The sequence below is a fragment of the Adiantum capillus-veneris genome, chromosome 28 (assembly GCF_014529385.1).
Source record: "Adiantum capillus-veneris isolate H3 chromosome 28, ASM1452938v2, whole genome shotgun sequence".
NCBI lineage: Eukaryota > Viridiplantae > Streptophyta > Polypodiopsida > Polypodiales > Pteridaceae > Adiantum > Adiantum capillus-veneris.
The window spans coordinates 63,482,172-63,493,544 of NC_140958.1; the positions used below are offsets into that span (position 1 = coordinate 63,482,172).

At 42.3% G+C, this 11,373-nt stretch overlaps 1 protein-coding gene across 1 annotated transcript; it reads right to left on the reverse strand.

Moving 5' to 3' along the window:
• Positions 1-447: 447 nt before the first annotated feature.
• Positions 448-4,869, reverse strand: LOC147420566 (cell division cycle protein 48 homolog). The gene is made up of 9 exons (XM_086503932.1): positions 4,734-4,869; positions 4,109-4,274; positions 3,792-4,020; positions 2,778-3,544; positions 2,460-2,681; positions 2,065-2,136; positions 1,675-1,956; positions 1,173-1,532; positions 448-1,034 (listed from the first exon to the last, which is right to left on the reverse strand). Exons 1-9 carry the CDS (start codon positions 4,772-4,774, stop codon positions 735-737), a joined length of 2,439 nt encoding a protein of 812 aa, XP_086360058.1. The 5' UTR covers positions 4,775-4,869; the 3' UTR covers positions 448-734.
• Positions 4,870-11,373: the final 6,504 nt, after the last annotated feature.

The following is an 11,373-nucleotide window of genomic DNA, read 5'->3' on the forward strand; positions in this document are numbered from 1 at the left end:
TATCTCAGTTTAAATCTATCAGTAAGCTGTGATGATCATGTGATGTCATTGCCATATATGTGAAGGGGTACTTCTACAAGTTTTAATGGAAGCTCAAAGCCAACATTAGCACAGAGAAGAGAGAAGAGATTTTTACATCATTGGAACAATCCCAAGAGACCTCAAAGACCGTCATACTGGACCGATAACCAATCTACCACACCTAGGTAATGATAAGGTTTTGAGAGAGAGAGAGAGAGAGAGAGAGAGAGAGAGAGAGAGAGAGAGACCAATCTACCACACCTAGGTAATGGTAAGGTTGAGAGAGAGAGAGAGAGAGAGAGAGAGAGAACCACTCAAATCTTCCCTCGCCTCCCCTCCCCCTCTGGTATTCTTACTACTATTAACCATAAACAAAGCAAACCTCAGACCTTGAAGAAAATATAACAGGAGAAATACAATAGCAGCAGCTTGAATAAACTCAATTAGTATTATAGGATGGCTAAAATGGAAACACCTCAAGGCCAGCCAAACGGTGGTCATGAGTTACAATCCAAACATAACAAGTTATCTCAACCATCATCTTTAGGCAGTGACCCTTCATACAGAGGCCTCCGAAGAAAAGACGAGTCTACTCAACCATGATAAAACTTCAACAGTAGAGCAACCATGCATTCTTCTTGTACCTCGATAAGGCTACTCGTGAGGACACGAATTAACATAATAGTTCACCGTCCTAAAAGGGGCTCTTTTGACTAGTTATACAGATCGTCGTCATCGTCAGCTGCTGCTGTAGCAAAGGCATCAGCACCACCAACCGCAGTGGTCGTGGTAGCAGGGCGGTCGGGAAAGCGGAACTCTGAACCAAAACCTCGCGATTGCTGCAGAGTCTGTGCAAAGGCCTGGTACTTGCGAATATCAGCATCGCTAACACTCCTGCGTGCGAACTTCATGGACTCCTCAAAGTGGGCAGCCTTGATTTCAGCAATCTCATCAACTTCATCCTCTTCCATAGCCTCAGGGTTTTCACTTCTCCTCCTTTCATGCTCAATATCCTGCAATATTTATTACCCATTACTTGCACGTCTTAATGTTAACTTAAATAATTATTACGCCTTAATTGCACATCTTAACTTGCTAATGTATAAAAAACAGAAGAACATGACATCTTATGCATGTAGTAATATTCTTACCTTTTCAATGTTCTCTCTGATTGCATACTTGCAAGCACGCTGGCAAATCTCTGTTATATCAGCACCACTAAACCCTTGCGTGTGTCGGGCTAGCACACTCAAATCAACATCTTTAGCGACAGGGGACTTCCTAAGGCATGCCTGGAATATCTTCAAACGGGATCCCTCGTCAGGCAAAGGAATGTAGATAAGTTGATCTAAACGACCAGGGCGAAGCAGAGCAGGATCAATGATATCTGGTCTATTGGTAGCTCCAATGATAAAAACAGTTTTCTTGGCAGTCATTCCATCCATCTCTGTGAGAAGTTGATTCAAGACCCTGTCAGCAGCTCCACCAGCATCGCCAACACTGCTTCCACGCTGTGATTTAGATAATAAAACCATTAGACACAAAACACTAAATTTATTGATCAACTGATCACAAAATTAGTAAATAATTTCGCAAAATTGTGCGCACTCTCTCTGAATCTCATCTGAATTCATGGGTGCTGTTGAAACATACCTGGGTTGCAATGGAATCTAGCTCGTCAAAAAACAGCACACAAGGAGCAGACTGCCTGGCCTTGTCAAATACATCCCGTACATTAGCTTCACTTTCACCAAACCACATTGTGAGCAACTCTGGACCTTTGATGCTGATAAAGTTTGCCTGGCATTCATTTGCAATAGCTTTTGCAAGCAAAGTTTTTCCACAACCAGGAGGTCCATAGAACAAAACACCCTTTGACGGAGACATGCCAAACTTCTCGAACTTCTCTGGATGCTCAACTGGATATTGCACAGTCTGCATACAAATAAAAAGCCAAAATGAAGAAGTTTCACAATTACCTAGCAAGTTACACAATTACCTAGCAACTCTGACTGTAACCATAATGTCAAAACACGCATGTACCTCTTGAAGCTCTCTTTTGATGTTGTCCAATCCACCAATGTCCTCCCAAGTTACATTTGGCACCTCCACAACCTGATACACAGATCAGGCACACTATTAACATCACTTTTCATAAAATGAGCCCAAGGAAAACACCCCAAATTTGGTGTTAGGAGAAAGAGCAAGCTATAGACTATGACGGTCGTTCACAAGACAACATAACCATCAGCTCCATCATGCCTAATATTGGCTTAGCGCTACAATGTTCATGCTGTCACCATCAATGCTCATACAGCACACAGCAGCATGTAGGACAGCCATAAGAAAGCAAATTGTAGGAGCGACCCAAAAAAATCAAGAATAGGAAAAACCGGACAAGAGACTAAACAGCCAAGACACAAAGATAGTAAGTTTACAGTTTCTCGCAAAGCTGATGGGTTGCTGATGCCAAGGGCTGTCTGGAAGTGCTCATTTGTTACCGCCATAGAGTTTAGAACTTCGGCATCAATGGTTTCATCTTCAAGATCGATGACATCCATCTTCTCACGAATGCATTGCAAAGCAGCTTCTGTGCACAATGCTGCCAGATCTGCTCCAACAAAACCATGGGTATCCTTAGCAATCCTCTCAAGATCGACCTGAGAAAAAAGGTCAAAAACATTCAAAACAATCAATTCTCACCTCCTTTATAAGCACTTTTTTCAAACACGTAATTTCTACACACATAAACTTACCTCCTCTGAAAGCTTCATATTTTTGGTGTGAATGCGGAGAACTTCCAAACGGCCAACCTCGTCAGGAACACCAATATCAATCTCCCTGTCAAACCTCCCAAATCGCCTCAAAGCAGGGTCAATACTATTGGGTCTATTGGTTGCCCCCATAACAATGACATGTGAGCGGGACTTGAGACCATCCATGAGAGTCAACAGCTGTGAAACAATCCTTCGCTCAACTTCACCGTTTGTTTTCTCCCTCTTTGGGGCAATGGAGTCTAACTCATCAATAAATATAATTGAGGGGGCATTTTTCTCAGCCTCTTCAAAGGCCTTCCGAAGGTTACTCTCACTTTCACCTGCCAGTTTTGACATAATCTCTGGACCATTGATGAGGAAAAAAAAAGCACCCGTTTCATTCGCCACAGCCCTGGCAATCAAAGTCTTTCCAGAACCAGGAGGGCCATAGAGGAGTATTCCCTTTGGAGGCTTGACACCGATGGATTTGAACAGCTGTGGGTGTCGCAGTGGAAGTTCAACCAGCTCCCTGATTTGCGCCATCTGCTTACGAACACCACCAACATCATCATAACCAACATCATCAAGTCTTTCCTCATCCTCCCGTCTGATTGGTTCACCTTCACAAAATATCTCTGTGTCTGGTGCAACAATGCAATACTCTGCAGGATCTGTCTCAATAACCTTAAACTCTACACTTCTCATTCCGCCACGTACCAAAAACAAATCTCCTTTTCTGACAGGACGATATGCCTCAAGAAAGTATGCTGCAGGTATAAAACACATGCAAACTGAGAATACTCGCAAAAATTTAAAAATTTTGAACTCTCAATGTCAGATATAGCAATTTTAGCAATGCAATGCATAACTGTTTGGATTCAATAACAATTACTCAGTAGTATGTTCCATCTATATGAAAGAGAAGAGACAATTTCTGTGTGAACATTTAATGTTCCTCTTTCAAAGCACAACATAACAACTATAAAGAAAGCAATTTCAAGTCAAAACACTTACGTTTCAGATAGGCGTCGAAAAGATTTCCAGTCACCCCCTCTATGGTGTCATCAACAGGAAGTATGTGAACACGTTTCCCATACTTCACATCGGGGCACTGATGAACGGACACCACATCACCCAGGCGTACACGAAGGTTAGTCCTGACAACTTTGTTCATCCGTATCTTATGCTCCTCACAAGTATCATCTGCAAGCACAATACAGATGGTGTCCTTCCGTTTCTTACCCTAGAAGCACACATAGAGTATTGTTTAATGATTGACAGTAACTTTAGACACGTAAGCACCATACAGTGGAACCAGCACTCTAAAGTACCTTTATAAGAAGAGTGTCTCCTCTAAAAAGCTGCAGCTTTTCCATGGTTTCCATGTTAAGAGAAACAACTGAATTATCATCATTCACAGCCTCATCAACTACCAAGCGATTGGCAGCCTTCTTACGCTCCAGTATGGCTGTGCTGAAGTCTTTTTTAGGCCCCTTCCTGTAAAAATATAAGCAATTTAGCTTACATTGCATTAATTGTTAACAAAACATTAATCAATCCATATAAATCTATCCATATCCACGGAAAAAAAAACAGAAGACGTGTCCCTCACAAAATTACATACAGAGTACCATGAGAGAGTTCACTATACTACGAAACATAAACATCGACTTTAAAAAGGCCAAGGATGCCTCAACTAGAAAGTATGCAGCAAACATCAACTGATCTTGCTACGCTTCAGCAATCGTGAAGACAAGAAGGCAGCAGAAACCCTGATCTGCATTAGATAGAACTGGTCAAATGACATAGCTGCGAAGCCCTACATGTCATCTCACGCATAACCCTCATACAAAATACAAGCTAACTGCCGTCAGCGATTCAAAAACAGAACTTTGTGCACAGCCACAGCGGAAAAAGTAAGAAAAACTATCAGAGAACGGGACCCAATCAACTTACGGATCAGAGGCATCGGGCTGATTAGATCCTGAAGCTGCCATTGCTGAAGCTCGAGGGAAGCAGAGACGGTGAAAATATTTCTATAAGTCGGCAACCTAGCTTTTATAGGTTGGTTAAAGTTTCATTGGATTTTGAGGGAGCAATCAAAAGCACGTATACTATATTGTATTATATTATATTATAATTATATTTACTTCAATCCCTCTACAAAAGGTCCTCTCCTTGCTGAACACATAGCATCCTAAAAAATCCGGATAATTTCTTACATTTAAAAAATTAATTAAATATTATTATTTGGTTTTTATTTATACCATGATTCTACAATAGCGTTCTGCTAAATAGGGCACCGAGAGCATTTCACGCCAGTGGCCTGTTCTTTAGTATTTTACAAGTCAGCGAAAAGTGATGATTGTTTGAAGCCTTGCTGCAAAGTGTTGAATATAACAGGACATACGCAATTTAACATCAAGCATCTAGCACTGAAGTAAACAAGCACAAAGTGCATTGACAAATTCTTAAAAAAGAATTGCATATATGATGATTGATTACCTCTATAGTTGTCTAGAAAATGGTCCAATTTCACGACATTAGTGAGCTTTTAAAAAAGAATTGTATGCGCACTTATTACTCTAAATCAAGTGTAGTCAATTTTCTCATATACTTTATAGATTTTGAGGAAGAGAGAGAGAGAGAGAGAGAGAGAGAGAGAGAGAGAGAGTTGCGTGATAAAGGGTTGTCTTCATGCTATGGAGTTTGCATGCTCACAGAGAGCATCAATAGACTATAAATGAAAATTGAACTGCACTACTGACATGGTAATCGTGTACGGGTGTCGTCCAATTATGCAAGCAGGAGGAATCAAGCTACAAAAAAGCAACTTGAATAGTTAAACATTTTGTCTTGCAGTTAGGGCCGGTCCAAAGTGAAAATTCTATATATACAGTGCACATCATGCAGAAGTGCCATACAAAAGTATGGTGGATAGTTGGCACTGTGGTCTCTCCAAAAATTATAAAAAACGAAAGACGTGCCCTGACCCGTAGCATTTATGTGTTGAGCCAAGCAAACACATAGACATGAGGTTTTGGATACAGATAACGATCCTTGCAGTGTTGTCGAGCTAGAGTCGTGATTATGAAGTCGTAACGTCCACTGTTGTGAACATATATCCTTTCTGTCAAACACAAAACAAGAGTTAACACAAATACAAAAGATGCAGGATATAGATTAAACTTAAAGAGAAGCAAATCTAACTTTATGCTCTACATCATAGATGTATTGGAGTCCTACGTAGTGCAAGAAGTGCTTCACTTCGCATCGTAAAAACAACCAACCAGAGCTTCATGGCCCGGTCCTTGTTGGGCATACTCCGCAGTCAATACATTTCAAGAGAGGACATTCCGGACATATGTGTTAACCAAGATAGTGTCACATGCCTTCAAGATGAAAGTGTTGGGGTATAAAGCCCAATGTGGTCGCCCAGGTAAGTGGGCGGGCCACCAGGTATGTACACATATTCTTTTGTAAAAACCTAATAAGAACTCACTATGCTCTACACATTACAGTAGAGCGAGTTCACCATATCGTCGTGCTCTTCTTCTCGCACTCTCTCTCGCGTCGCACTTCCGCTCATACTCCTTCAACTGGTATTAGAGCTCAGATCGAGGCTCGGGGCAGCACTGCAGGAGGCTAGAGTCACCAGCTCAGATTGGAGTGAAATTCGACAAGCGAAGACACGGCCCCAAATCCTGTGGGAGGGCTCGAAGGACTTGGTGTTCTCAGAATTTCATTCTGAGGTCATCTCGGCCACCGTTCAGCTTCGACAAAGGTCTGCGCAGGCCATTTTCGACTACGTGGTCTCGGCAGGTGCAGATCCGACTCTGCAATTTGGGGTTTTTGGCCTACGACTGCAGGTACTGAGGATATCGACACTCCCAGAGTTTTGATTTATGGCTGTCTACACATCGAAGGACGGCTCACAGTTCTTGGAGGCGTGTCACATACGACACGGGCGCATCTACACATAGACTGTAGGCGACATCCACTAGTTCATCAGGTAGCTTGTGTTTGCTGCTTGATATTCCAGATTTCATCCTGACATTGCAGGTACTTCCACATGGGATGTATTGTCAGAGATGATGTATGTTTGTTGAGGGTTTGCTGGTTGTGAGTCACGCAGCAAACAACCGCCGCAGCGGTTACAACATATAGTGGGAAATTTGTGGATGTACGACTTTGTGGGAAGTCTATGTACTGTCAGATTTATTGCAGCCTTTGTTGAGGGTCGAGTGAGGTTTTATTGAGCTGGGGGATTCTCGAATGTTGAGATCCTTTCGGTGATACAGGTCTTGGAGCAATCCCTCGAGCACCCTTAGATAGGCAGCTAGGATGTATTGACTGTGAGTTAGACAGTTGGGATTGCATCTTTGCTTTATTGCCATTGAGGCATTATCACAGTCTATGCTTACAGGACAGTGAGAGACAGTACAGGTGCAGGACAGGTTTACCCGCAGCTTACAGTGTCAGAGAGACAGTGTCTTTTGAGCTGTTTTTTGGTCTGTTTTTTGAGTACACCAGAGCCATTTTACAAAGGAGACTCTGCCGAAATTTATGCAGAATCTAAAGCTTTCTTGGTTCATTTGACAGGTTGATATTGGTTCAGAGGTCAGTTTAAAGGGGAAACTCTGCCGAATTTTTCCCAGGAAAGTAAACCACTATGAAGCGTAGCTATGGCTGGATCACAGGACACTGCTCTTTACAATATCAAGAAGCTGGATGGAACCAATTTCCCATTGTGGAAGAAGCAGATTTGGCACGTGTTGGTACAAAAGAAGCAGATAAAACCTATAAAGCTCAAGGGGATAAAACCAGAAGATATGGACGAAGATGAATGGAGCGAAATGGATGAATTGGCACTTTCTACCATTATGCTGACTTTGGCAGAAAGCGTTTACTTCAATGTAGCAGACGAGATGTCGGCTTATCAAGCATGGTTAAAGCTGAGTGATCTTTATGAGAAGCAGAGTGCAGCTTCACAGGTATACTAGCTTAAGAAGCTTGTTGACTTGAAGATCAAAGAAGGGACACCTATGTCCAATCATCTGAATGAATTCAACACAATCTATAGTCAGTTGTCAGCTCAAGGTGTCAAGTTTGATGAATCTGTTAGAGCAATGTTCCTGTTGATCACATTGCCGGAAAGTTGGGACACTTTTCGCAAAGCTTTGAGTGATTCTGCACCTCCAGATGGTTTGAACATATCAGGTGTAGAAGGAAGTCTGCTTACTGAAGAAACCAATAGAAAGACAATGGACAAAGGCAAAGGAACAGCCTTAGTTGTCAGGGGAAGGACCAAAGAAAAGTACAAAGGTGGAAAGAGGAATCAGTCTCGTAGCAAGTCCCGCAGTGCTAAAGGCAAGAGTGACATAGAATGCTACCATTGTGGCAAGAAGGGTCACATGAAAAGAGACTGCAGAGAATGGAAAGCAGAAAAAGGCAAAGAGAAAGCTGAAGACCATGGTGAGAAGAACAAGTCCTCAATGAAGATTCAAGAAATAAATGTGACAAACACTGTTGCAGAGAATGACAGTCTAGTGTCAGGAGACATCTACTTCTTGAAGAATACAATGGACTCAGCACTTCTTACAGCATCTGATGGAAATGCACTGAGTGACTGGATTATAGACTCAGGAGCATCACTTCATGTGTCTCCAAACAAGGAGTGGTTTACTTCTTATGTGACCACTAAAGATCATGTTCGGCTAGGCAATGGGCAGACATGTGAGATCTTAGGTGTTGGAGATGTTCAATTGAAATTTCAGAATGGCTCTTCTTTCACGCTGAAGAATGTGAGACATGTTCCCACAATTACAAAGAGCTTGATCAGCACAGGTTTACTTGATGATGCTGGCTACGTCACCACTTTTGGACAGAACATGTGGAAGATATCCAAGGGTTCTATGACAGTAGCACATGGAGTAAAGTCTGGAGGACTTTACATGATTTATGTATCAAATGTCTCTAAAAATGTAATCAATGTAACCGAGCAGCCGAACGTTTCTTTGTGGCATAGCCGGTTAGGACATATGTCCAAGAAGGGAATGGAAATCTTGTCTCGTTCTGGTTATTTGCCTGGCTTTTCATTTAATGATTTTGAATTCTGTGAACATTGTCTGTATGGTAAGCAAACACAGCAGCCACATAAGCATAGAAGCAGTAGAAGAGATACACAGTTGGCACTTGATCATAGTGATTTGTGTGGACCTATGCCTAACCTATCTCTAGGGGGAGCTTCTTACTTTATGACATTTATAGATGATTACTCGAGGAAATTATGGGTTTACTTTCTCAAGCACAAGGATGAAGCGTTTAGTGTTTTCAAAACGTTTGTGACACTTGTGGAGAATCAGAGTGGCAAGAAGCTTAAATGCTTACGCACTGACAATGGTGGAGAGTATGTTTCAAAGGCCTTTCAGGACTTTTGTGAGTCAAAAGGTATAAAACGTGAACTTACTGCTCCCTACAATCCTCCTCAAAATGGTGTTGCTGAGAGGATGAATAGGACCATACAAGAGAAGGTCAGAAGTATGTTGTCTAATGCACAGCTGCCAAATGGGTTTTGGGCTGAAGCTGTATCAACAGCTGTTCATCTTGTAAATAGATCTCCTAGCAAGGTTTTGCAGAAGGATTCAGTGCCAGAGATGGTATGGTCAGGCAAAATGCCCTCATACAAGCATCTCAGAGTCTTTGGCTGTGAGGCATATACTCACGTTCCAAAGGAATTTAGGAACAAACTTGAGCCAAAGAGTAGAAAGTGCATCTTTCTAGGCTATGGTAATTCTGGTGAGATGGGGTACAGACTTTGGGATCCCGAATCCAGAAAGGTTGTCCGCAGCAATGATGTTCACTTTAATGAATCCAAATATCATTCTAAACTAGAGAGGGTTGAGGAGATTAGAAGAGTTGCCTTCCAAGAAGATGGACCTGCACGTGCAAGACAAAATGTCAGGGCTCAAGAGGAGCAAGGACAGGATAGAGTGGAACCACAGGTTGTGGCTGATCCTGAGCCACCTATTGTGCGTAGATCTGGACGTGTCACGCGACCTCCTGATAGGTTTGTTCCATCTATGAGTCATGTTGACTGATTGCAATGAGCCTTCATGTTACAAGGAAGCAGTGCAAATGAAGGACTCCGGGAATTGGCAATTGGCCATGCAGTCAGAGATGATAGCTCTACATAAAAACTAGACATGGAAGCTAGTTAAATTACCACGGGGCAAAAAGGCTCTACCCTGTAAATGGGTTTACAGGTATAAGATCACCGCTCATGATAGTCAGCCAAAGTACAAAGCAAGGCTTGTTGCCAAGGGCTTTAAGCAAGAACAAGGCATTGACTTTGATGAAGTCTTCTCTCCGGTGGTCAAGATGACTACATTGAGATGCTTTCTTGCATTGGTTGCCATATTAGATTTGGTGTTGCACCAAATGGATGTCAAGACAGCATTCTTGCATGGTGATTTAGATGTGGAAATTTACATGCAGCAGCCAGAAGGGTTTGTTGAGAAAGGCAAGGAAGATTGGGTATGCCAGTTGTTAAAGAGTCTTTATGGCTTAAAACAATCACCGAGGGCATGGTACCATAAATTCCACAAGTTTATGCTTTCTCAAGGCTACAAACGTAGTGAGTTCGATCACTGTCTATATACAAAGAAGGCTAAGGATGGTAGTTGGCTGATCCTTATTTTGTATGTGGATGACATGTTGATTACTGGCAAGCACTTGGAAGAAATTTCAGCTTTGAAGTCAAAGATGGCAAAATCGTTTGACATGAAAGACATGGGTGAGGCAATTCATATACTTGGTATGCGCATTGAGAGAGACAGATCAAAGAAGTTGATTTGGTTATCTCAAACAGAGTATATTGACAAGGTTTTGCAACGTTTCAATATGGAGAAGGGAAAGGCACTGAGTGTTCCATTGCCACCAAATGTGAAACTTAGCAAACAAGATTGTCCCGTGTCTGAGGAAGAACATGCTGAAATGGATAAGATTCCATATGCGTCTGCAGTGGGTAGTTTGATGTATGCAATGATTGCTACTCGCCCAGACATTGCATTTGCAGTGGGAGTAGTAAGTCGATACATGTCAAACCCACTACAAGAGGCTATTCATATTAGCGACGCTCACACAGCGACGCTCAAAAAAAAAATCCCGGCGTTGCTATGAGCGTCGCAAATTTCTTTGTAAATTTGCGATGCTCATAGTGACGCTCATAGCGACGCCGGCTGGGCTAAAAAAATAACCGAGCGCGCCCAAAAACTCAGATCTCAGATCTGAGTTTTTCGGCGCCCTCAAGCAAGGAGCAGGTAACTCTCTCCCTCTCTCTCTCTCTCTCTCTCTCTCTTTCTTCTCCACACACACACACACACACACGAGGAGAGGAAGGAGAGCTAGGTATGCTCCTTCCCTCTCCTCATTATCATGTTCCCTTCCCCTCTTTCTCTCTCCCTCTCTCACACACACATACACACACACATAGTGTTTTTGAGAGAGAGAGAGAGAGAGAGAGAGAGAGAGAGAGAGTACAAACATAAAAAAAACGCACACACACATACATAAACAAAGAATGCACACACATTGA

Coding starts and splice junctions, on each gene's coding strand:
- LOC147420566 (XM_086503932.1), bottom strand. CDS start 4,774: ATGGCAGCTTCAGGATCTAATCAGCCCGATGCCTCTGATCC. Junction 4,275..4,733: donor CAGCCCGATGCCTCTGATCC/GTAAGTTGATTG, acceptor ATATTTTTACAG/GAAGGGGCCTAAAAAAGACT. Junction 1,035..1,172: donor TCAGAGAGAACATTGAAAAG/GTAAGAATATTA, acceptor TAAATATTGCAG/GATATTGAGCATGAAAGGAG.